This window comes from Ambystoma mexicanum, chromosome 1q (assembly GCF_040938575.1).
Source record: "Ambystoma mexicanum isolate Mex_15411 chromosome 1q, UKY_AmexF1_1, whole genome shotgun sequence".
NCBI classification, from domain to species: domain Eukaryota; kingdom Metazoa; phylum Chordata; class Amphibia; order Caudata; family Ambystomatidae; genus Ambystoma; species Ambystoma mexicanum.
This window is the reverse complement of record NC_090922.1, coordinates 1,127,009,609-1,127,034,762: the sequence shown is the minus strand read 5'-3', so window position 1 is coordinate 1,127,034,762 and position 25,154 is coordinate 1,127,009,609. Positions and strand designations below refer to the sequence as shown.

Genomic DNA, 25,154 nt, shown 5'->3' with positions numbered 1-25,154 from the left:
GGTAGATTCCGGCAGTTCACTGAGTCTTCTGTTTTTCAAAGGAGTCAATGCCATTGGTAGACGTGAGTCTTTTTTTACTGGTCTAGGACGAGATGGAGTTGTAGTCAAAGCAACAACTTTTTCCTTTTCTTTCGGTTCCTTAGAGAGGTCAGCTTCCATGAGTTTCTCCCTTTGATTTTGGTCCATATCTTGGTCTAGGGGTTCTAGTCGGGAAGACCTGTTCATGTCCACTGGAGGAGTTGAACGAGTGTCGCCTGTAGTATTTTCCTCTCAGATCATTAGAGTTGGGTGCGATCCATCCACCGGTTCTAATACAGTAGAGGAATCCTTTTGTGGTGAGGCCTCTTGTCGCTGAGGGGCAAGAAAGCTCATACCAGTTGTTTCATTGTTTTTCACCACTGAAAATACCTCTGAACTAAACACTACTTCCAACATTTCACTGTCACTAATTTCGCAAATGTTTTCATATTTCCTTTTACAGAGCTTTCCAAAGAAATCTTTTAGGGTTTGTGATATTGGGAGCGTTGTTTTCCACTGGTTTTTGATTTTCTTTGAATTTTTATATTCGGCTGGTTGTTCGTTTTGCTAACTGTTTTTTCAGGTTACTGGAGCGCCAGGATTCCTCCCCCTTGTTTCTTGTTAGCCCGCATGACTGTGCGGATTGACTGCCAGGCTGAACTGGCCATGTTCTTTTGTTTTTTGAAGCCTTTTTGCATTTTTTTGGAGCATGGACCTTCACCTTTGTTTGCAATAGGAGCTCTCGTTGGAGAGGGGTCTGAATGGTAGCTCTGGTCATCTGAGTCCACCCATTCTCCAATCGGATCCGGCTCGGAAGTCATGGGTTGCCTGGTATTCGTTTTAGCATTTCTTTGCAGAATCGGCAAGCATTCGTAATGTGGCAATGGGTGGATTTCGGCATTCACCTTTAAAGGTTGTCCATTGGGCATACACCCTGTTTGTGAGGAGACCAGGGGTTTCTCAGCTGAACTATTGCCAGGTGGTATATTGATTTGAGTATCCGCAATAGTGCTGTCTTGGGCACCAAACACCAGAGCACTTGTAGGGTTGGGCTTGTCTCCTAAATTGCGAGACTTCGCCGGAGACACTTCGCCTGTGCCGGCTCTCTGTCCACCTCCAGCCCCTCTGAGCCGGCCCCTCCCTTTTCTGAGCGAATCGATGCTGTCCATCCTCCGGCGGGCGGTGACGAATCCGCGACCGTCACAGAGGGGCAAGTCATCGGGGAGCCATTGCAGGACGCAACAGGCGAGTCGGGGGGAGCATGCCCCATCACAGGTGAGTCTGAAGTCATGGAAGCCATGTTTGAGGGAGTGGGCGGGTTTACAGTTCGTTAATCATACCGCTCATCATGCCGCTCGTCCTCTAGATGTGGACTGGGCAGCAAAGAGGAGGCTGCCAAGACTGTTGCAGGACTATTACAGGCTGGAAAGAATACCGGTCCTTGAGGTTCCCTGGTCGTCGGGCAGACACCCCGAGAAATCACCAAAGCCGCTGTTGCTTGATCTGAGTCAGGCAGCTCCCCAGCACCCAGAGAATCACTGTCAGGGGTACCATCCGACACAGTTTGTAGAAGGTCTGTTTTTAGAATGCCGGGGGGGTGTATCTTCTTGCCTTCAGCACGGGAGCGCAAGCTCCTCAGACGATGGCCCTTTTCTTGGGCTGCGGGGCTAAGCAGAGCAGCGTCCGCAGCATCCATGGCTGCCATAGCAGCCATAGACTGCCAAAGACTGCTACTCTGCGGCCGCTCCGTGGGAAAATTGAGCTTTTAACTGTCTCCTTCCCACTGGTCAGACACTGTAGACAGACTGAGGTCTGGAACACTGGAAACAAGAGTAGCTTGCAGTCACTTGCCAAAGACTGCTACACTGCCGCTACTCCGCGGCCGCTCTGCGGGAAAATTGACCTTTTAACTGTCTCCTTCCCACTGGTCAGACACTGTAGACAGACTGAGGTCTGGAACACTGGAAACAAGAGTAGCTTGCAGTCACTTGCCAAAGACTGCTACTCTGCCGCTACTCCGCGGCCGCTCTGTGGGAAAATTGAGCTTTTAATTGTCTCCTCCCCACTGGTCAGACACTGTAGACAGACTGAGGTCTGGAACACTGGAAACAAGAGTAGTTTGCAGTCACTTGCCAAAGACTGCTACTCTGCCGCTACTCAGATATGTAACCACGCACGGGTAACAACCTTGAATTGTATTAGGTAAGTGGCTGACATGGATTGCTAACTAGCTTATGCAATTGATGCTAGTAATAGTTTTTAGCAAGATGTTTAGGTTAACTCGTAATTTGTTTCACTCATCTAAGTTAGTATTTACCCAACACGAGTGGGCCTGACAAGACGCTTAAGGTACGCACTTATTTAATTATTCCATCCAGATGAGGATTGTCATTTTAAGGGTTTGGATTAGTGAGCTTGGTTGGTTTAGACCAATAGGGGTTATATTTCTATGTTCTGGTGTGCACCAATATGTAAAACATGAACAATTGCAAATGTGATTCATAACGTACACTTACAAATAATGAGGGATCGAATATGTGAAATGTTACTTCTTACATGTGATGCTAATTTAATTCTGTGATTTGTTTTGCCCCCCATGCCTCTTTTTCCACCAATTCTTCCCTCCCTTGACTTGCAGTGTTTTTGATATATCTTATTTGGAAGGTATCCCTGTGGCATCCAATGATGCTGTGTATATTTCAACATGCATATGCATTATGTATGATTTTGTTGGACTCATTTTGGCTGTTTTGTATTATCCATTTGTGATTGATATCACACCCCTGTTGCGTACTGGGCTTATGGATGTTATCTTGAATCCTACTTTTGTTTCCCACGTGACCACAATGTGACAATAATTGTATGATGAAATACATATATGGGTTAATATCAGCCTCAGAAGAAGACCTGTGGTGAGACACGTGTCGGCTGTAACCAATTGACTGATTTACCCACAAAAATACTGTTGCACAGTGTGATTGTATCAATCCTTTAGCTAAATATATACATACACACAACCCAGTGGTTATTTGTTTTTACAGGTTGCATTGTGATATGTTAATTATTACTTGCCATTCTTAAAAGGATCATTGCATTAACTCATCTTGTATTTGTGTACGTGTAATGATAAGAAAACAATATGAATCTCGGTCTCATTCCTGGAGCACATTATTATGATTTAATAAAGATACTGGAGAAACGCATTATTCATAATGGCCATTCTTTGTTCTCCGACTTCAAAGCTTTACTATTGATGCAGAAGGTGTCGTTTTACAATAAAGGCAATTTGTAACATATGTTGCTTGTCCATTGTATGTATTTACACTTGAACAGGCAGGCAGCATTGCACGCTGTTTCTCTTATAGTCCAAGCCTTTCTTTTTAACCAGTGACACCTAATGTCTAGCCTTGTCTAGCCTTGTCTTGCAGGCTATCTATATGTGGCATATGATTTTGATTCTAAAATAATGTTAAAAAAATAATAGGAATCAATGTGTTTTCTGTCCCAAAGTGTGAGGTGTTTTTTTTTTTAATGCTTGATTCAATTTAACTAAGGTTTGATTTTGTGATTTTTGTTTTGGTGTCGGCCATTGCATTATAGTTAATGGATTTTGCCTGATAAATCATCCAGCAAAACCTGTTCAACACTTCTAAACGTCATTAGTATTAGAATAGAAACACAAACATAAAATTCTTTTACACTGTAAAATAAAAACAGAGAAGGAACATGTAGCCCAATAAACAGCGTCTGCACTAACCTAATGAAGAGAATAAATGCACTATGTTAGTAACTCCATCTTTAAACATATCATTAACAAAATATGATTAACCCAAGACACCCAGGATGAAGGAATGTTCCTCTAGATGGGCCCTTCCATATTGGAGGGTCTGGAGTGTTAATTGCTGAATAATCTAGATGTTTATTTCTGTTCAAGGACAGAGAGAATACGTAATGTCATATTTAGCCCCACCCCCCTTTCCATCACACTTACATCTTCACATAAGCTAGACTATTGTTTCATTGCATTTTATCTGGATCTTAAACAACTTACCATGGTTGTCCAGAGTAATCTACAGGTTTTGGCACCTACATAAGGAAATAAAAGAAAACACATACAATCACAATTTAATTGAAAAATAACCCAGTTTGTTATTTATCACAATCAAAATAGAAAACGGATTGATTTCATGTCATACAATGTTATAATAGACCTGTTTTGTACAAAGGGTGGGTCAATTATTTCAGTTTAATTGAAAGTGTTTTTGTCAACTTTCATTTTGTATGGCTAAGATCTTAAAACCATACAAAACTGCCTACCGAAAAAATTATATAAAACATGATCTATATTTCATATGTGTATTATTTGAATTGTAAAAGTAACCAAAGTTATATGTCTGCCATAAAGTGTTTTTCCTATGGAACCCTAGCAAGGGAATGGTGTGGGCTACTATGATATATACATATGTATTTACAGATACGTGATTGCGACTTTAGTTATACTTAAGCTGTGATGTTATTGAAAAAGGTGACGTTTGTATACTAACATATTTTCCCCCAAGTGCAAAATCTTAACGAATCTTTCCAAAAACAATATACAGCTCACACACTTTTGAGAGACGCGTCATGGTATTCCATCTGATGAAGGAAAAGATTATAGGGAAGGGGTCCAAAAATCATAAAATTACATTCAAACTACCAGCGAGGATTGCTTATAAATGGGGATGATAAAGGTTAACAGCTGGGCCCACTGGCACCAAGGCATTGCTTTGTTTGGCATTTGTTTTAAACAACACATCAAAGTGGAGCCACCAAAATCATTTCTTCTATTGAGTCTGCAAATTGTTGGCAAACTCAAATTAAAACCTAAACCCGGTGGCAGGACTGCCGGGTGCCAGACTGGAAACGTTAGGTCTATCAGCCAGCTGGCGTAAGCAATATATACCGTAATGTCCGCAATCTTCACACCACCAAGCAAGTCCTTTTCAATGGCACAAAATAGCATATAGGAGTCTACTGAGGCATGCCGTAGCCTGAAGGGGGCAAGAGCATGGCCAAGCAAAAGGGGTTGAAAGAAGAAACTACTTACTCAGCAATGTACTTTCTGATTAATGCAATCTTCCTCCCACAGACTACTCATCTTTGGCACAGACCAAGGTGCAGACTACAGTCACACATGTTTAACCAACCGCCATGAGAAGAGGGGTAGGTTCAAAACAGTGTCCACTGTGCTGCCATGGGAGCCTTGGGCTCCTACATTGAAATATACATGGAACTACACATGTCCACATACCACAGTTACACCTAATGCTCTAAACAAAATGGTAAAACTGACACAAAAAGCGCACAACATAGGTTGCGGGTGATCATGTTATTCAATTTCATTGAGGGTTAGTGGGAAAGTGAAGAGGAAGGTATTTGTTCTTCTGACAATATTATCCTCAAATCGATTCTTCACCTTTGAAAGACTCCCAAAGCAGTACCATAATACAGGATGAAGAGCAAGAGATCAGGAGGATGTCCTATATGGAAAACTGTTGTAAAACTGACTGTCATAAATGGGTGTTCGCCCCTTCTAAATACTTATGTCAGTAATGTTTGTCAACGGTATGCAGAGACAAACACGTGACGACCTGACAGATAACCAGCAAGGGCAGGCCTCTCTGCAAGATTGAACCATGCACCTGACCTACAGACAAATGGACCATGATTCCTCTAGCGTCTTCCTTGTTAGCCGGCTCATGGAAAGTCTTGATGAAGATGACATGTTCATATATTAATAATGGCCTTGTCCTTTTCAGTGCTAGCAAACCAAACAAACTGCTGATTGTCAATTCTGCACTCCTTGGATGAGGAGACAAAGAGGCTAACCACCCGCTTAGTATCAAGGTGATGAGACTTCTCCTTTGCCTCAAAATGATAAGGAGGAAGAAGCATTGAACAAGGAGTTTTCTTATAGATAGGAAAATCAAAGACCACTTTCTGCAAAAGGGGGTGCCTTATTCTCACGGTTAGCTGTTTGTTAGACAACACCAAAAAAGCAGGATAAACAGAGTGTTGGCAGCTAGTAGCCATTACAACAATCATTTCCATGGTAACAAGCAGCAGGCTGCGAGAATGCAGAAACCCAAATGAAACCACCAGAAAGAAAGTGAAGACCAGATCCAAGTCCGAAGACAGAGCTACATTTGGGTTTGGAGAAAACAAGTTAAGACATTCTTTCACAAACTGCATATACGTTCTAATTGCAAAGACCATTCCCTCCAGAGGGGTTCTCTTGAGCAAAAGCCAACATGCACATAGATACATACCAGATTTCTTAGCTAGTTAGATAGCATTTAAAAGTGCCCAAATCGAAGCTACTCCAAAAATAGCTGCAGGAACAGGAATGAGTTGAAGCCTTTATTGCAGTACCAGTTGGAAAATCCTTTTACATGTATAGGGATAAACAGCATTATTAGAAAAACAGACAAAATCGCAGGAAGTACTTCGACAGTGTGGGCCCCATGGCCATTTAATAAGCATGCATGAAGGTGCTAAAATGGCCAGATCTGGATGAAAGATCAGCACTCTGACTTTAGCAGAAGATTGCTCCTAATAGAAAGTCCCCACATTAGGCAGACAGGTCTAGGAGTGCTGTCCTGCCATCTGGACCCTGAGAATGCATACACAATTTGAATGGTCCATTGCCCAATATTTTTCCCAGGGCATCTTAATTGGAAACTCCTAAGAGCACAAGATTAGGCACCAGCAATTTTGACTGGAGGCAATGACAGAATGACTGAAGGAAAAGCAAAAGCCACAAATCTGTCAAACATTGTTTCATTGCCCGCTTAGGGGAAGCTGCTTCCCATGTGCTCAAAATATCCACCAAAATGTTTTCCTGTCCAATGCGATAATGTTGTCTCAAGAACTAGAACCAGTCATTACTAGTGACATAACTGCAGACAAGCCCCATGAGTATTGCACATAGGGCCTCTGCAATTTACCGACAGTGCTCACAGGCATAGACTGCAGGTCTGTCCTTTACACATTATACATGTCAGCATTACCCAGAAGGAATGTCCTACAGTCATGTTGATTCAAAATGTGTATTTGATTTTACCTGACTGCTACGCGAGCTTAACTAGACACATCCGGAGAGAAAGAATTCCAAATTAATGAATGAAACAAAGCCTGAGGTGGGTTGTTTACCAAACACATTTTTGTAGACTCGGGTCAAAGCTTTAAATTAAATGTCACCCTTGCTTCAACTAGTAGCCAGTGCAATTTACTAATCATCGTGGTGATATGACCCTCCTGTGGATTATTAGCCACAATGCAGTCTGCAGAGTTAATTGCTGTAGAATCTTCTTATTCACCCCAAAAAGAGAGAATTACAATAATCTAATTTTGCTCCAATTATGATATGATTTTCTGAAGCTAAAAAAGGACTTATCTGTTTCAACAACATGCACCGCATTGACGCAAAACATCATGTAAAACGCCCAGTGATTTAACTTTAGCAACTATTTTAAAAGAATGTTGCGCTAAATAGATACATGCATAGTTTGCTTGCACTTTGTCTCTGAGCTGGACAGAGTCAAATAAATAATGCATAATATACAAATGACAGTGACTGTGGCACTGCAGCAATCACAAGGAAAGGCCTTAGATTCCTTGTATGTAAGTATGAGACTTAAAAACCCCAAACCTAGCTTGGAAGCAATGGAATAGTGTACAAAGGGGATTGTAGGATATATCTCAATTGTCCTTTTCTTTCTCACTTGTGCAAGTATCTGCAGCTTGAATCGGCTCCTCTACCATTTTAGAAAACTCTACTCTGGGAAGTCCTCCAAAGGAGCAACCCTGTACTTTCCTCTAACCATGTGGCAGTCTCTCTTTGGAGAATCGCTACGCTCAAATATTTTGAAATATTGACCTACATTTCAATATGCTGTTTTTCACTTTTAGATTCACTTAATTTCGAATAGGATACAATCATCTTGATGATAGCACACTATTTCACTTGGCCCATAAGGGTACACAGACTGAACTTTAAAGATTTATTTAGGCTTCGACTCCAATGATTCTACTAACTCATTCTGTATAGTCACATAGCTTTCAGGAATGTTCCAGAGCACTGGGTTACTGAAGTCAGCAATGTAGACATATTTATTTATTGCCATTCCTAATGCTGAATTCTCTTCCAAATGAATGTCTTGACACCCTTTATTGTCCAACAGGATGTTAATGGGTCCATCCCCAATCTCTATCAATGGTGTATATTCACATTCTAACCCTTGCTGCTTTATGGATTTATTTAGGCATACAAATGTATCAGAACCTTTTAAATGTTGTCCCTTCCTGTGTTTTAATGCTACTGTAAATTGTCTGGTGAATGCAGGAATGGTAACATCCTTTTTCACCTGAAGCTCAATTGCATATGGCGGCATTTGGGCACTATGGTAAGCTTGTCTTTTGTCTTCAAATTTAGGTGCAGCTCCAACGAACCTGGACCAAACCGTTTGATTTAGAAAGCCTAATACCATACACATCCTGTGCATGACGTCATTTCCCAAATAGAATTTCTTTTGTAATCTTTAACATGCATCTTCCTGCAATTCTTTTTACCAACTCGGGGTCATCTAGGCCAAAAATGTGTTGATACTTTACTTTGAATTTTGGGATCTCCTCCCTGTCAATTATTTGCTGCAGTACCTTTTCATTAATGAAACTCCTTTCATGTTCAAGCGCCAAAATGGCTTCAATCCTTTCAGGATGCCCATTCACATGGATAGGGATCCATGGTTGCCCTTCTCCCACGTTTATTTCTGAGATGGTTGAAATGTCTTTTTCTTTATTTACCTCTGGAGTGACATTTGGTTTGCGTTTTTCTTCATTTAGATAAAAACACAGTGTATTTTCATCGATTTCTGTTCGCTAGTTTTTCTTGGGGTCCAAATAAATCTCCAAAGACTGCTTCTCTTTTCCTCCTCGAATTTCATCCTGACACATGGGAATTACAGTGAGGCTAGGCACACAGGCATTCTGATGGCCTACTTCCACTGAATTTTCAGACTTAGCAATGGTGTGGCATTCTTTTACACAGTTGCTTTGGGTTTATATTTTCTTACGTCGCAATGGCTTTTTACCTAGAGACTACAATACTTAATTTACCCCATCAATGAGGGCCGACAACCTCTTCAGGCAACTAGTTTCTATGAGAAAAGGGTATTTCCTTAATGATGTGATCAACACTTCCTATCTCATCCAATGCTTCACTATCTTCATGTCCACTTCAGTGACACCTTCGATAGGTATTTCTTCCCCATTGAAATTGTGTACAGGGCCTTCATTTTGCCTCACCTTTACATGGTTTTGTGGGGATCTCCATTCATTGATACTTTTTACCAATTCTTTTGACATTATGGTTGCTTGGACACCTGTGGCAATCATTGCAAATGCATTACGTATTTCTTCAATAGTGATAGGAGTATAGTACTATAGTACACATAGAAAGTATGAATTTGTGCTAATTCCAGTACTTACTTCTCTTAGCTCCTTTTTACTCTTTGCTAGGCAAATAGGCTTACAAAGTGACATTTTACCATCCTTTTTGCATACTTCATTTTGAATTTCTTTGTCTATTTTCCTTGGCTAAGACCCCATTTGGAGTGTAGCTACCGACTGCCCCTCTGTCCTGGGACCACTAGTGTTCACAACCCTATCTCTCATTGTACCTATTTCATTGTCTGGAGTCCTTCTACTTACTTCTACACTGCAACCTTGACTGGGTATTTTCATAAATGTCACGTGACAGCATGTCAACCTCTGGCATATGACACTTATTTGCATTTTGCATAGAGCCTGTAAATTCCATCCCTTGGAATATCTGTGGTTCAAAATACTCTTCAGGTGACTGACCTGCATCCGCCTTTTGGGCAATTGTTTTACTCTGTGTGGGTGTCAACAGTATTTTGATTATCAATAACTGATAATCTATCTGTTGATCTTAGCTCTTCGTTTTGTGTTCTATTTTCACATTGTATGCTCTTTTTAAATCTGCTTCTCTGTTCTTTGGGTTTTTCTTGTTAATTTTCCCCTTCCTGTTCTTCATTTCCGCACACCTGAATGGTCTGGTTTAACCCTAAATTGAACCAGACTCCCTTTTTGTGTGTGTGGAAATTCCCTGACTCACTTTCATTTGTTTGTTTTCTTATTTTTAAATCAGCAAGCAATTCAGAACCATTACTCAATGGCAATTCATAGACATTTGTTTTGTTCTCATCAGGGAGGAGGTCATTAGCTAGTCACTTGTTGTCGCTATGCACAAGATCACTCCTGTAGCCTTCTGCACCTTCACTTGGCTGTTGCCTTTGGACTGCGCATAATTTTCCTATTTGTTCAGAGAACATTTTGACTTGGGCCTCTAAGCATTGAAACCTGTCCATGTCTCTGAATTCTTCTTTTTGTGGCCTGGGCCAGTAATGATTAAACTCACCCTGATTCGGCCTGTTCTGATATCTCTCAGGAGATTGATTTGTATTTGTGTTACCTCTGAATTCATGTGACACAGGAGGTGAATGTATCATGAACGACTCTAAATGGTCTTCCATGCAACAATCACCTCCCGTTTTTGAAAGGGTTAATTAAAGTCTTGATGAATTTCACAATTTTTATAGGACTACATGGTGCATTCTGGTGTGTGTCATTTTGTCGCTCATTCCTGTTTTCTTGTGGGCAAGAATGTTTGGGAATATTTGCAGGCGATTCCAACCCCACTGTTGGGCTATAATCAGGTCTGGCCAAACGGACAGCTGTTGGTACATTGTTTCCTTGGCCAGAGCTGGAATTGAGTTCAGCTCCAGTGAATGTAGCACCCTGTAACTTTTCCTGAGATTTGAGATGAAATATTTGCTGTTCAGGTTCTTCCGCTGTCCATGAAGCTGCTCTGCCTCATGACAGAGATCAGAATCCTCATTCCTGACCATTTATTGATTTGTATCTCAAAATGATTAAGCGCTTTGGTCTTTTTGTCATTTTCTTCCAGTAATTTAAATATCTCCTTTTCCATAGCATGGCGTTCTTTATCTTTCTCAATGCCATCTTCTCGAAAGGCTGGTATTTACAAAATAGCAACATCTTTATCTTATTTTATGTCATCTAAAATTGCTCTTAAGTGGATTAATTCTTGCTCACTCATTAAATTGGTTATCTCTTCTGAGCCAATTTAGTAGCAAGGTCACTGTATTTGGTTTGCAATTCTGTGTCTAGCTCCCTCTGCTTTAATTCCTCTTGTAATTGCTGCACCTGATCACATTCATTGTCCAAACTGCATTGTAACTTGCTAATAACATCACTGTCTTTCCATTGCATCTTTATGGATCTGTGCAGCAGGAACCACAGTTTTGCACGCAATCTGATGATGCAGTGTTTCTCCTCCAAGCACTCTGTTACTCGGAATAGCCTAAGGAGGCACACCTGCACAATGCTTCCTTCATCAAATATATTTTCAAATGTGTCCTTTCCTACTTCTGTGGTAATTCTGTTTTTCCATACTGTCACATTTTCTAAGGACCAAACTGCATGGGCATAAAGTTTTCCCTCGAGGTAATCTGACAAATCAGAAAACTCAGCCTGAATCTGGGACATGGCGGCACTATTGCCAATGACACTATAATGGGAAACAAGTGAGCGCACAGTACTGGACTACCTCACAGTAATAATTCAAATGAGTGCACAATATGGTTATGCTTTAGGATGCAAGGCCACGTCCAGTAATTATTTTAAAGTTTCCCGGTCAATGCACCAAATCTGTAGGATATATTTTGGGATTATATCTAGTATGTTGTGGCATTTTTGTGGTATTTTGCTGTACTTTGCTATGTTGGCATTTATTTGGTCTTTTTATAGTGGTGAGACTAATTTGAGACTACAGCTAATAATTATTTCACTGGGGTCACTAACAAGAAACAAATACTGGGTTTAATAATAAATGGCTCATGCTCTCCTGTGATGATTTATGTACAACATTACACCGATGTCCTTTGGCTGTGTTTCAACAAATGTAAAGCATGCAAATGAAATACAAAATATTCACTGCGGCTAACTTTGCTTTGAGATATTTCTTACAGCACATTTATCTCTCTATGCACGTCAAATCAAAGAGACTGACTGCAGAGGAAATTCAATGAGACTAAATTACTGGTTATGCAAGTTACACAGAGTGACACATACACCCATGTTACAATTCTCAATGTGAGGCAAGTTTCTTGCAATGTCTTTCAATGCTCTATCTGTGATAATGTGCCAAGCTCTGCCAAATCAACCTTGGCTGTGTAACAACTTGGCAGAGAAAATACACTTTGAATAACAGCAAGGCTTTGAGAAGTATAAACACAGTCCTAAATGCATGTATACATTATCATCATTAATACAGTGCCTACAAATGAATTGAATTACCTAATCTGTGCTTTATCGTATCATTCACCTCACCAGCACCTCAATTAACTTTATAATTATCTAGATTAAGCTGGCGATATTCCCCAACTCAGCCTGGCAGTGTTCCAGGGTCATTCACAGCTAAGGTCGTTCGAGATGTTGCAGCCCTTCCAACCCAGGAGAGAAACAGCAAGCAGACAGTCAGCTTGCAAGCACTGGACTCAGTTTACCCAGGAACCAGCACTTCTGCCTCCTTCTTTAGTCAGTGCAAGAAGAGAATGCCTAATAATTCTTCCTCAAACCCTTTTCATCACTCAAGAGCACCTCCCTTTATGTTGAAAGGGAGGTGCTTTGGAGTGATGAAAAGGGTTTTGTAGTCCATCCCACTAACATCACATGGTTTCCTCTGTGTGGATTCCTCATTGTGCTAACTGCATTGCTGAATATGACTTGCTACATTTTTCTTGCGCTTCCTGCTCCAACACAATGATCTGTCTTTAGGAATGGATCTTCACATTCCTCATCTTACAACACAGATCCAGCCTGCATGTTTTAATCATTGTCTTTCTCATTTTCAGAGCATGATGCATTTTGCTCAATCTGCATCCAGCTTATTTCAAGGACTAATTTGCACTAAATGTTATTATGGGACTCTGTTATATGTTAAATGGGGTTGGGTTAATTAGTATATTAGATTCATGTCAGTATTATATTTCAGTGCAACTCAGCTCATCAAAATAGCATCATGAAGCAAAGTGATCATTTTCTATTATATGCCCTGTGTATTGGCATCTATTTAAATTCAGTCTGAGACTCATACTCTTGAGTCCAGCAATGAGTCTCACACCCTTGGCCCTAGTTAAAGATCAAACCCTTGCTAAAATGTGAATGCTGAAATGCAGAGTCTAGATGTTGAAATGCAGAGCCTAGATTCTTCCAACATAATGCACTTAGAGGTTGCTTACAAGTAGGGAATAGTGGTAGCAGGGGAGCTGGGATGAGTAGCAGGGAGAAATAGGGTTGAGTGAAGCGATCAGCAATTGGCAAGATGTTCTTCAGTTAATTCCTGCAGTGTATGATGCTGGGACTCAGTCATATATCTGCATAGGTAACTTGTTCCAGAACCAGTGGCCATAGCAGTAAATGCATGTTTTCCCACTTGCAGCCAGTTGAAGTTATGGTTTTTGGTGGTGTGCTGGCCTCCAGAGATGGTGAATTTCTAGGCCAAATAAAGGGATACTTGGGTTGTGACTGCTTTGTAGGTGATGCATTCAGTATTGAACATGATGAATGATTGAAAGGGTAGCCAGTGCAGCACCTTGTAGATGGGGGTGATGTGGTAAAATATTTGTTGTTCTTTGATGAGGTGTTCTGCAGTGTGCAGGATAGCTTTCAGGGGGGGCAAGGAGACAGCTGAGACTGCTGCATGTAGGGCATTGCCAACGTCTAGATGAGCGATGATGAGAGGCTGGAAAACTTTACTGAAACTTTGCACATGGATGGAGGGCTTGACTGTATGGAGAAACACACTGGTACCATACTACTTTGGTTTTCTTAGTGTTCTGTGCTTTGAATGCAAGGTTGTGGTCGATAGCAAAGCAGTGAGATTTTTCTGTGAGTGAGATTAATGCGTTAATCAATTGAGCTTCATGTTAGCCAGCCAATTCTGGAAAGGGACATAGATGCACTCAACACATTGAGTAGAAATGAAAAGATCATAATAAAGCTGTCTGATAAGCATGTAGAGATTGCCTATCACTATCGACTATGATGAAGAATGCTTATGTCTCTTATCCAATAAAACTGCTTATGAAAAGTTTATGTCAAACCCCACCAAAAGGGTGCAGGAACAAATTGTCAGCCTTAGACAACAGGCGGAACAAGAGGGTTGGATATGCAGAGATGACGTACAGTTCCTTAACAAGCTGCACCCAAAAAACTCCAGCATTTTACATCCTCCCAAAAGTGCATTAAAATCCCATCTACCAGCTAGGATGACCCATCGTGTTGGCCCTTGATTCTCTTCTTTAGCCTTTGTCCCTCTATGCGGACCATTTTCTCAAACCTTTTGTGACCAAAATGGCCTCCTAGAAAGGCCAATCGGAGAAACCGGGAGGCAAGAGATGGCCCTGAGTAATCAAGGCCCATGAGGCCCTCCCTTATTCTGCTGCCTTCTACAGTTCACAGTGCCTTTATTCCTCGCTCTCGCACCTCATCACCCTGCCTGCCAGCTTCTTTGGGATCATCGCGCATTGCAGAGTTTGTGCACGCTGTCCGAATTGAACTTCAGAATTACAAAATAGCTTCTTTCATTGCGTGCTGCTTGAAGAGTGCGTGCATGTTATCTAACCTCCTGACTTGATCCCACTACCTGTTTTTTTTGTTTTGTTTTCCTGGGCATTATTGTGGTCCTGGCCTTTCAAGATGGCCACTTTACTATCACATTGACCGTGTGCGTAGTTTATTCTAACTCCCCTCTTCCATTGGTTGTATCGGCCTAAAAAGGCCAATCAGAGCAACCGGGAGGCGGAGCCTGCCCTGAGTAACCAAGGCCCACAACGAAGGCCCCTGTCTGCTTCCAGACTACTACTTTGGGTCTTTTCTACACCTTAGCACCTCACTTCAATGATGTTGCCACCTCACTCTTCAAAGAAATCCAGACTGACTTGACATTCACACCGCCTTAACTATGGGTTAGTTCACTCCTTCTGGACTCACTCCTATCCCTTTTGACTTTCACTGTCCGTCTCTGCTTGTTTCTCCCATCTTTACATTCTGTATTGCATTATGTTCTTTAGGCCCATTGCTAGCATCTGAACCCAATTGTAAACTCACATCCTGCAGTTTTTTTGCTTTTTGGTTTAAAAGTATGATCTTGCTGTTTTTGCTTTTTGGTTTAAAAGTCGAATCGTGCTGTTTTTGCTTTTTGGCTTAAAAGTCAACTCTTGCTATTTTTGCTTTTTGATTTAAAAGTCGAATCATGCTGTTTTTGCTCTTTGGTTTAGAAGTAAAATTCTGTGTTTTGGCTTTTTGATTTAAAATTCAAATCTTGCTTTACTCTGCTAACTTGCTCTGAACTTTGCTTTTAATTGTTTCTCTATAACTTGCTAGCCCAGTTACTTCACTGCTCTCTTTGTCCCACTTTTACCTGCCTTTCCCACTTCTCCACCCACTCCTGCTTCTCCTTCCTTTTCTCACTGCCACACCCATGGAGCTTTATGTTTCTCCTGTCTTTTCCATCTGCTTCTCCATTGACTATGCTTCTCTTCTCTTCTCACTAAGTCTGGTAGGAAGAAGTTCAAAAAGGATATATTGGCCTCCAAACCTGGTCTCCCTCTATTCCAGTACTTCAGATAGACACTAGCCGACATCCTCTTTGTCGTGCCCTCTCCAAATCTATGGACTCTTCAGATGATCTCTGTTCTCTGTCCTGTCTCCTCCTGTCCTATTAATGGTGGCACCCGCTGGGAAGTTCTCATGGCTTCCTTCGACTCCTCTATAGTCATCCTTGATGTCTACCTTAATGGCACTGTCATGGTCCAAGGCCCTCAGGCCAATCTCCTCCTCTTTGATTTTCCTTTCATCTCCTGCTGCTCTAGCCTGGCTGGTCGCTTTCATATCTGATCGACCCTCCCAGGTTCACTTTGGGTCCTTCCTTTCTTCCATCTCCCTTTCTACCTGCAGTGTTCCCCAGAGGTCTAACCTCTCACCCTGGCTTTTCAACCAATACCAGACAACTTTCGCCCACCGCATTGCCATTTTCTGCTCCAATTCCCAGTGCTATGCGGATGACACAATTCATTTTTAGGCTCCCTCAGCCCCCTCCTCTCCTTATCTCATCTCTGATTGCCTATCTGCCATTCAGGATTGGTGTGCCACCAACAATCTCTGCCTGAATGCCAGCAAGACTGAGATCCTCCTCATTGGGACACCTTCACCCTCCTTTCCCCTCACTCTCTGGTTGGCCTCCCTGACCCCCCTACTACCCTCGCCTGCAAGGCTAAGAACATCTGGGTCATCTTTGATTCTGTGCTTTCCTTCTCTGCCTACATCTCTGATGTCTCTAAAAAGTCAAACTTACGACTGCACCTCCTCAGAGGTACTCTGTGTTACGCTCCCACAAGGGCGTCGGTCGGACCCGGACAGCTGCGGTCTCCACCCACATGATGCATAGTGCATCGATGACTGACTGGATCTGCCCTCCTAATCTTGTCTGCTTAACCCGTAGAAATTTTCTCCTGCAAGTGGAGAGATGGATTTAGCCACTTGTGGATTCAAGTGATGGCACCCCCACAGTCCTCCCCAACTAATCACCTCCGAAATGCCCTCACAGCAACCTCACCTTATATTCTTGAAAGATGAGCTCTCCATCCTGCGTGGATTTGCAGGGGCGCGTCGATTCCAGTTACTTCACTGGTTTGAAGGCTCGGAGAGTTCCGGAGAGTATTGACTGAGGTTCCTGGTGAGGACCAGTAAGTATTAAGTTCATAGAGTTCAATATGTCCGATGTTCACTCTTGTTCCCCCCTTCCTTTCTGGCCTTGCAGCTGGCTCGTGAAAAGATGCTCTTGTGGCAGCTGGCGGCGCTCAGGTAAGAGTCTGTATTACCCGGCGCTGTCCGGTAAATGTTGCATGAGGAAAACGTGTTGTTTTGTCTCTCTTTACAGATGCGGCACTTGAAAATATGGAGAGTCACAAAAGGATGCCCCAGGTGGTAAATCAGGTAAGTCTATGGTGGTAAGAATTATATTTGTTGGTTCCCTCGGCTCACCATGTGGTTTTCTTTTGTCTCCTAGGTGCCGAAGTTCCGCGAAGAAATGATGGAGGCAGCGCCGACCCGAAGGATGCTGTGAAGACTGGTGAGTATGGCGTGGCGCTGCAACTGGAGGTGCGGCGCATGCAGAAATTATGTTCTTTACAGGTCCGGAGACAAGATGGATCCAGAATCAGGTGTGGAATAGAAATAAGTTTGTTTTCTAAGTTTGTTTTCTAACCTTGTCCCTTTCTTTCCTCTTTGTTTTAGGAGCTCTGGATTCGAGGTGGGCGTGGCAGAAGACTGGATGCAGGCTGCAGGCACGGTGAGTGTTATGCAGATACAGAATAACGCAAGCGTGTGTTGCTGGTCGGGTGTGGTTTATATAGCCTCAAATGTAATCCCAGGTAAGAAGTCCCTAGAACCACACCCGAGTAAAAAATAGTCCCTGTAGAAAAATAGTCCCTTTCAGACTTCATGTTGGATTGGAGTAATTTGCAGCATGGTCTGCCTGAGGTAAGTAATGACTATGAGCCTGGCGCCTTAGGCACCAGGACTGATTCCTACTATGAGCCTGGCGCCTACGGCGCAAGGACTGAACCCAGATAGCCCCTAGCTGGGGCTGCTGAGGTTTTACTAAAAGTCTAGATGCCTGCTCCCGGGGCTGATGGACTTGGTCTGGATGCCCGGGGGTAGGCATCATGACAGCACTCCCCCCCAAGGCCCCTCCTAAAGTTGTTCTTCCCCTGGGCCCGGGTTTGTCTGGGAAGTTCTGATGGAATCTTTTCACCAACCGAGGTGCATGGACGTGGTCACTAGGTTCCCATGACCTTTCTTGTGGTCCGTAGCCCTTCCAATCGATTAAATAAAAAAGTTTTGATTTAACCATCTTGGAGTCCAGGATATTTTTTACCTCGAATTCAGGTTTTCCATCTATCAAGATGGGGTTGGGTGGTTTGATTAATCTTGTTCCTGGTTGAACTGGTTTTAAAAGTGACACATGAAAGACAGGATGAATGCGCATATTAGAGGGTAATTCCAATTTGACGGCTACCAGGTTGATAATGGCCTTAATAGTGTAAGGTCCCAAATACCTAGGGTTAAAAGTCTGAGTTCCCTTCAGAGGTAGGTGTTTTGTAGCCAGCCAAACTTGATCCCCAATCTGGTATTGTGGAGTTTCACTTTCTATGTTGATCAGCATTTTTCTTATATTTCTCTTTTGCTTTTTTCAAATGTTCTGTTGCCTCTTTAAAGGCTTGTATAATAGTAGAATGCAAATGACTAACTGCAGGCATTTCTAAATGCTGAGGCGAATCTAGTTCTGAGGTTCAAGGGTGATGTCCATATATGGTATAAAAGGGGCTTTGTCTGGTTCCTGAATATACAGAGTTATTGTATGCATACTCGGAAATCCATAAAATATCTTTTCAATTACTTTTGGTCTGGTGTAGCATGCAACGTAGGTACTGTTCAAGGGTCTGGTTGGTCCTCTCCGTCTGACCATCGGTCTGGGGATGGTGACTGGTTGATAACCTCACGTCGATTTGCGCCAGTTGACAACTTTTCTTTCAAAAATGTGAAATGAATTGACTACCTCGGTCAGAGACCAATACGGAAGGATATCCGTGTATTCGAACAATGTTTTCGAGGAACTCCTTGGCCAGAATTGAAGCAGAAGGTAATCCCTTTAGAGGAATAAAGTAGACCATCTTGGAAAAAAGATCCACAATAACTAGAATGGTGTTAAATCCATTACATGGAGGTAGATCTGTAATAAAGTCTAACGATAAGGTGTGCCATGGTGTAGGTGGAAAATCCAAAGGTTGTAAGAGGCCAGCTGGTTTTTTCTTCTGACTTTTGTTTTGGGTTCAAATGCCAAATGACTTTACGACTTTTCGCCAGGTGGGCCACCAAAATTGTCTCTTAATTTTAGCTTCAGTTTTTGCGATACCTGGGTGTCCTTCCATCAGGGTGTCATGATAATTGGAGATGACTAGTTCTTGTAGTTCCTTGTGTGGTAGAAATAGTCGCCCTTGATAATAAGGTAGGTCAATGATGACTGAGTAGTCCGGGCTTTTCTTCACCCAGTCCTGCAGGGCTGTTGGATCGAAGAGTTGTTGGATCTTTACTTGAATATCCTCTAGTGACTGTAGAGTGGTCATGCAAAGAATTCTTTGTTCTGAAATTATAGGCACCGGTTCCGGGTTCGCATATACTTCTCCCATCCCTATTCGGGATAAGGCATCTGCCTTGCCATTTTTACAACCTGGTCGATAAGTGATCACGAAATCGAACTCGGCAAAGAACAATGCCCATCGAAGTTGACGCGACGATTGGGCCTTGGCTGTTTTTAAATACAGCAAGTTCCGGTGATCGGTGATTACCGTAATGGTATGCCTGGCACCGAGAAGATAATGCCACCAAGCCTTGAAGGCGGATTTGATGGCTAATAATTCTTTATCGGTAACCGCATAGTTTAACTCGGGTGCCGAGAACTTTCTGGACCAAAATGCTACTGGGTGAAGTTGACCGGTTTCAGGATCCTTCTGGGACAGGACAGCTCCCATGGCTAAACTGGATGCATCAGTTTCAACTATGTATGGAAGTTCGGGGCGTGGATGTTTTAAGACAGGTGCAGACGTGAATTTCGCTTTCAGCTCTTGGAAGGCCTTTTCAGCTTCTTCGGTGCACAAGAAGCGTTTGTTTTTTCGCAAGTGCTGTGATAGGGTGTACAACATGTGAGAAATCCGGAATGAATCTGCGGTAGAAATGAGCAAATCGAACATGCTTTGTACCCCTTTATCTGAACTGGGTGATGGCCACTTGAGGATTGCATCCACCTTTCGAGAGTCCATTCGGACTCCTTTTGGAGTCAGGATAAATCCAAGGAATTCAACTTCCGTAGCATGAAAAACGCATTTTTCCAATTTTGCATATAACTTGTGCTGGCGTAGTTTCTTAAGGACTGCACGAACGTGCTTCACATGGTCTGATTCTGAAGAGGAGTACACTAGAATATCGTCTATATATACAACAACACAGACATCAATGAGTTCACGAAGGGCATCGTTCATAAAATACTGGAAGGCTGCTGGTGCATTGCACAACCCGAAGGGCATCACCTGGTATTCGAATAACCCGTTCTTAGTGCGAAAAGCTGTCTTCCATTCGTCGCCTTTCTTTACACGTACCAGATGATATGCCCCTCGGAGATCTAATTTAGTGTAGATGCAAGCGTCCTTTACTTGGTCTAGTAATTCGGGGATCAGAGGCAATGGGTATCGGTTCTTAACCGTGATCTGATTTAATGCGCGGTAGTCTATGCACGTTCTGAGGTCACCTTCCTTTTTAGGCACGAAGAACAAAGCTGAAGATGCAGGGGACTTGGATGGACGAATGAAGCCATTAGCAAGGTATTGGTCCAAGTATTGTCGTAGGTGAAGGTTTTCGGGTTCCGTAAGGGCGTAGATCCTACTACATGGAGGTTGTGCACCAGGTATGAGATCGATTTGACAATCGTATGATCTGTGAGGTGCTAGGGTGTTTGCCTGTTCCTTTTGAAAAACCTCCTGGAATTCTTGATATTCCTGAAGTAACTGCACGACTGGAGTAGCGACTGTGGCCAGGACTTGGTTCAAGGGTTTTTTTGGGTAACAAGTATGTGCACAATCCGGGAAGGTTATTCTCTTCTCTCGCCAATTAATACAAGGAATATGTGTTTCCAACCAAGGTATCCCCAGTATTATTTGGAACTGCGGGGCTTTGATTAAATCAAACACAATAGTCTCTCGATGCCCATCCTGACCCAATAGCGTCATCTCTGCGGTGAAATAAGTTACAGGCCCAGAGGCAATTTCAGTTCCATCGACTGTGGTGATGACATCCAAAGTGGTCTTTTTGCAGAGAGATAGATTCATCCTAGAAGCCAACTCGTGGTCCACATAGTTTCCTATGGCCCCGCTATCAATGTATGCCCTCACTGCGTGCATACGTGATGGCTGCCTTGGATCTATAAGGACCATTGGTATGATGAAGTGCAAGGTCTGAGTATCCTTCTTCAAGCTCAGCAAACGGACATCTACGCTTGTCGGGCGTGGTCGTTTCCCAAATCAGGCTCTGTTTGATTTTTATCAGCAACTCCGACTACTTTTTTAGATGTTTTTATAGGGCAATCCCGTAGAAAATGTCATGAGGCCCCACAGTACAGACACAATTGCATCTGCTGTCTTCTTTCTCTTTCCTTTTGATTTAAGGGTCCCTTTACCCCCCCCGATCTGCATCGGTTCTGATACATCTGTTCCTTTGAGGGTAACATTGTGTTTAACCAATACCCGATTCTCGAACTTAGCTTGATCAGCCTTTCTATTCTGAAGTCGGTGGTCTAACTGGACCACTAAGTCTATATATTCTGCACAATCCTGAGGTGGGTTCACAACTTGGGCCAAAATGTCTTTGAGTTCACCCTGAAGTCCACGATGAAATAATGTGATTTGTTTTACCTCTGGCCATCCGGTTTCCACCACTAACCTATTGAAAGTGCCGATATAGGTTAGTAGATCCTGGTTACATTGTTGTAATGATAAAAGTTCATTATCCAGGGCCTGTCCCTGTGAATGTCTGGCAAATAGTCTTTCCATGCTCAATTGAAAACCTTGAAAATCTCGAAGAAGAGGGTCATCCTGGTTAACTAATGGAATTGATCAATCCGCTGCGCTGCCACTAAGATATGATAGTACAAAGGCTACTTTGGTTTGGTCGTTCGGAAAAGCTTCAGGTCTGCATAAAAAGTGCAAGTGGCATTGGTTCATAAACACAGCGAACATTTTTGGGTCCCCAGCAAAACGGTCGGGTGGAGCTAAAGGAATGGTCCCTGGTAGAACCACTTGCACAGGATTGCTCGATGAAACAGGAGTTGGATTCCCCCGAGTCCAGGTAATGGCGTTTGCCCAGCTTGGTTTTTCAGTAATTGTCTATCAAGATCATCAGTGCGCTCCTTTGACACAATCAGTTCTCTCCTGAGGGCATTAGTCTCTTGGCGCACGGAGTGCACTTCTGCCCTAAGTTCCCCTAACAATAGGGCTAGTTGGATGGTTTCTGAGGTTTCCATAACGCCCGGATGGGGATTTGTAGATAGGCTTTGCGTTCTGTTACGCTAACCTGGCTTCCACAGGGGCGTCGGTCGGACCCGGACAGCTGCGGTCTCCACCCACGTGATGCGTAGTTCAGCGATGACTGACTGGATCTGCCCTCCTAATCTTGTCTGCTTAACCCGTAAAAATATTCTCATGCAAGTGGAGAGATGGGTTTAGCCACTTGTGGATTCAAGTGATGGCACCCCCACAGTCCTCCCCAACTAATCACCTCCGAAATGCCCTCACAGCAATCTCACTTTATATTCTTGAAAGATGAGCTCTCCATCCTGCGTGGATTTGCAGGGGCGCGTCGATTCCAGTTACTTCACTGGTTTGAAGGCTCGGGAGAGTTCCGGAGAGTATTGACTCTGAGGTTCCTAGTGAGGACCAGTAAGTATTAAGTTCATAGAGTTCAATATGTCCGATGTTCACTCTTGTTCCCCCCTTCCTTTCTTGCTTTGCAGCTGGCTCGTGAAAAGATGCTCTTGTGGCAGCTGGTGGTGCTCAGGTAAGAGTCTGTATTACCCGGCGCTGTCCGGTAAATGTTGCACGAGAAAAACGTGTTGTTTTGTCTCTCTTTACAGATGCGGCACGTGAAAAAATGGAGAGTCACAAAAGGATATTTCCGGTGGTAAATCAGGTAAGTCTATGGTGGTAAGAATTATATTTATTGGTTCCCTCGGCTCACCTTGTGGTTTTCTTTTGTCTCCTAGGTGCCGAAGTTCGGCGAAGAAATGATGGAGGCAGCGCCGACCCGAAGGATGCTGTGAAGACTGGTGAGTATGGCGCAGCGCTGCAGCTGGCGGTGCGGCGCGTGCAGAAATGATGTTCTTTACAGGTCCGGAGACAAGATGGATCCAGAATCAGGTGTGGAATAGAAATAAGTTTGTTTTCTAACCTTTTCCCTTTCTTTCCTCTTTGTTTTAGGAGCTCTGGATTCGAGGCGGGCGTGGCAGAAGACTGGATGCAGGCTGCAGGCACGGTGAGTGTTACGCTGCTGGATGCAGAATAACGCGAAGCGTGTGTTGCTGGTCGGATGTGGTTTAAATAGCCTCAAAAGTAGTCCCAGGTAAGAAGTCCCTAGAACCACACCCGAGTAAAAAATAGTCCCTGTAGAAAAATGGATTGGAGTCATTTGCAGCATGGTCTGCCCATAAGGCGCTAGGACTGATTCCTACTATGAGCCTGACGTCGAAGGCGCCAGGACTGAACCCAGACAGCCCCTAGCCAGGGCTGCTGAGGTTTTACTAAATGTCTAGATGCCTGCTTCCGGGGCTGATGGACTTGGTCCGGATGCCTGGGGGTAGGCATCATGACACTCTGCCTTTCCTTTCCTTCCCACAGAAGCTCACCGTCTCCCGAGCCTTGGTTCTCTCTAGGTTGAACTATTGCAACAGTATTTTTCCAAATCTACCTGCCTCTACTCACCGCCCTTTGCAACTCACCCAGAACAGGACTGCAATAGTTATCCTTGGCCTCAAGCCCTGGGATCATATCTCTCCAGCCCTGAAATCTCTCCACTGGCTCCCAGTGGATGCAAGGATTGAATTCAAAACCCTTGCATTGTCCACAAGACTTTCTGTGGCCTGCGTCCAAAATACCTTCAACTGTCCCTCCATAAATACCCCCCCCCCTCTCAAGCTCTTCACTCCTCTACCTCTAACTCCCTCAGGGTCAGTCGTTTTTCAAACAAACAAGCTGGGGGTAGATCTCTGTCTTCGGCTGGTGCCTCCCTCAGGAACAGCCTTCCTGCCACTCTGAAACTTGAGAACCATCTCCGGTTCTGGAAGCACTTCAAGACCTTCCTCATTGCTTCTGCCTTCACCCCTCTTCTCCCCTGCTGATCTGCTCTCTCTTGGCACTGTGTACCTGGCCTACCCTCTGACATCCGGCTTCAGGTACCTGCTCATCCTGCCACCCACCTGCACTGCCTCCTGGTAATCCCTTGCACTGAGGTCTGTATCTGTAACCATACAGCCCCCCCCTTTTTGCCTGCACTTACCAGACTCACCTTGTCTGTTGAATTAACTCAGCACTTGCTACTTGCTGGCGGCTCTACCGCTATTTATTATTTATTTGTTTATCATTTATCTGTTTTCCTTTATTCAGCACTTTTCCACCTTTCTCCCCTTCCATGCCCTTTTTCCTTTTCCCTCTCCCATGTATTTTCAATGTCACTGGGCCTAGTAAGATGGTTTTTGTTGTTCTCCCTTGTTCTCCTCCCTTGCCTTCTTGTGTATGAGTGTGATCCAAATAAAATATCAATATCAATATCCTTTGTAAAGGATGCGATAGATGCAATAGGAACACTCAATGATTTCAGAATGGAGCAGCCCATTATGCTGGCTAGATTAGATGTTGAGACGTTTACACCTCTATTCTACAAGTGCAAGCTTTGAGTGGTTTCCTAGACCAATGACCATACGTTGAACTAGCACCGCCCAACTTTATTCTCAAATGTATCAGCCATCTCAGAAAACCTCTTCTTATTCAAACATCAACTGTAAAAACAGACATAAGGTGTAAGCATGTGGGCTACTTTTGCCCCATATGTGGGCAATTTATATACGGCACAATATGAAATTGACCACATCTATGCTGGCACCAATCAATTTAGACAACATAGACACATTTGGGCAGGAACTGCACCGACAAAGACAAATTTGACAAACATGCAGATAGACTGCAAAATAGACTTATCCGAAGAAAACTGTAAGACAAACTAAGAAAAGAGCTGCTACACATCAAGAGAGGTATGCTTGATACCGTAGAACAAAACAAAAAAAACACTCAATAAACTTTTGTGCGTGACGACCTTCAGTCCAATAACCA

At 43.2% G+C, this 25,154-nt stretch overlaps 1 protein-coding gene across 3 annotated transcripts in view; it reads right to left on the bottom strand.

Annotated features, from left to right (window-relative positions):
• The window catches only part of VAV3 (vav guanine nucleotide exchange factor 3), a 1,781,337-nt gene that overhangs the window by 292,908 nt on the left and 1,463,275 nt on the right, over positions 1 to 25,154 (bottom strand). For all 3 annotated transcript variants that reach the window (XM_069641873.1, XM_069641875.1, XM_069641874.1), the window contains exon 22: positions 4,070 to 4,104. In XM_069641873.1, the coding sequence (XP_069497974.1) occupies positions 4,070 to 4,104 (35 nt within the window). The remainder of the gene's footprint in view (positions 1 to 4,069; positions 4,105 to 25,154) is intronic.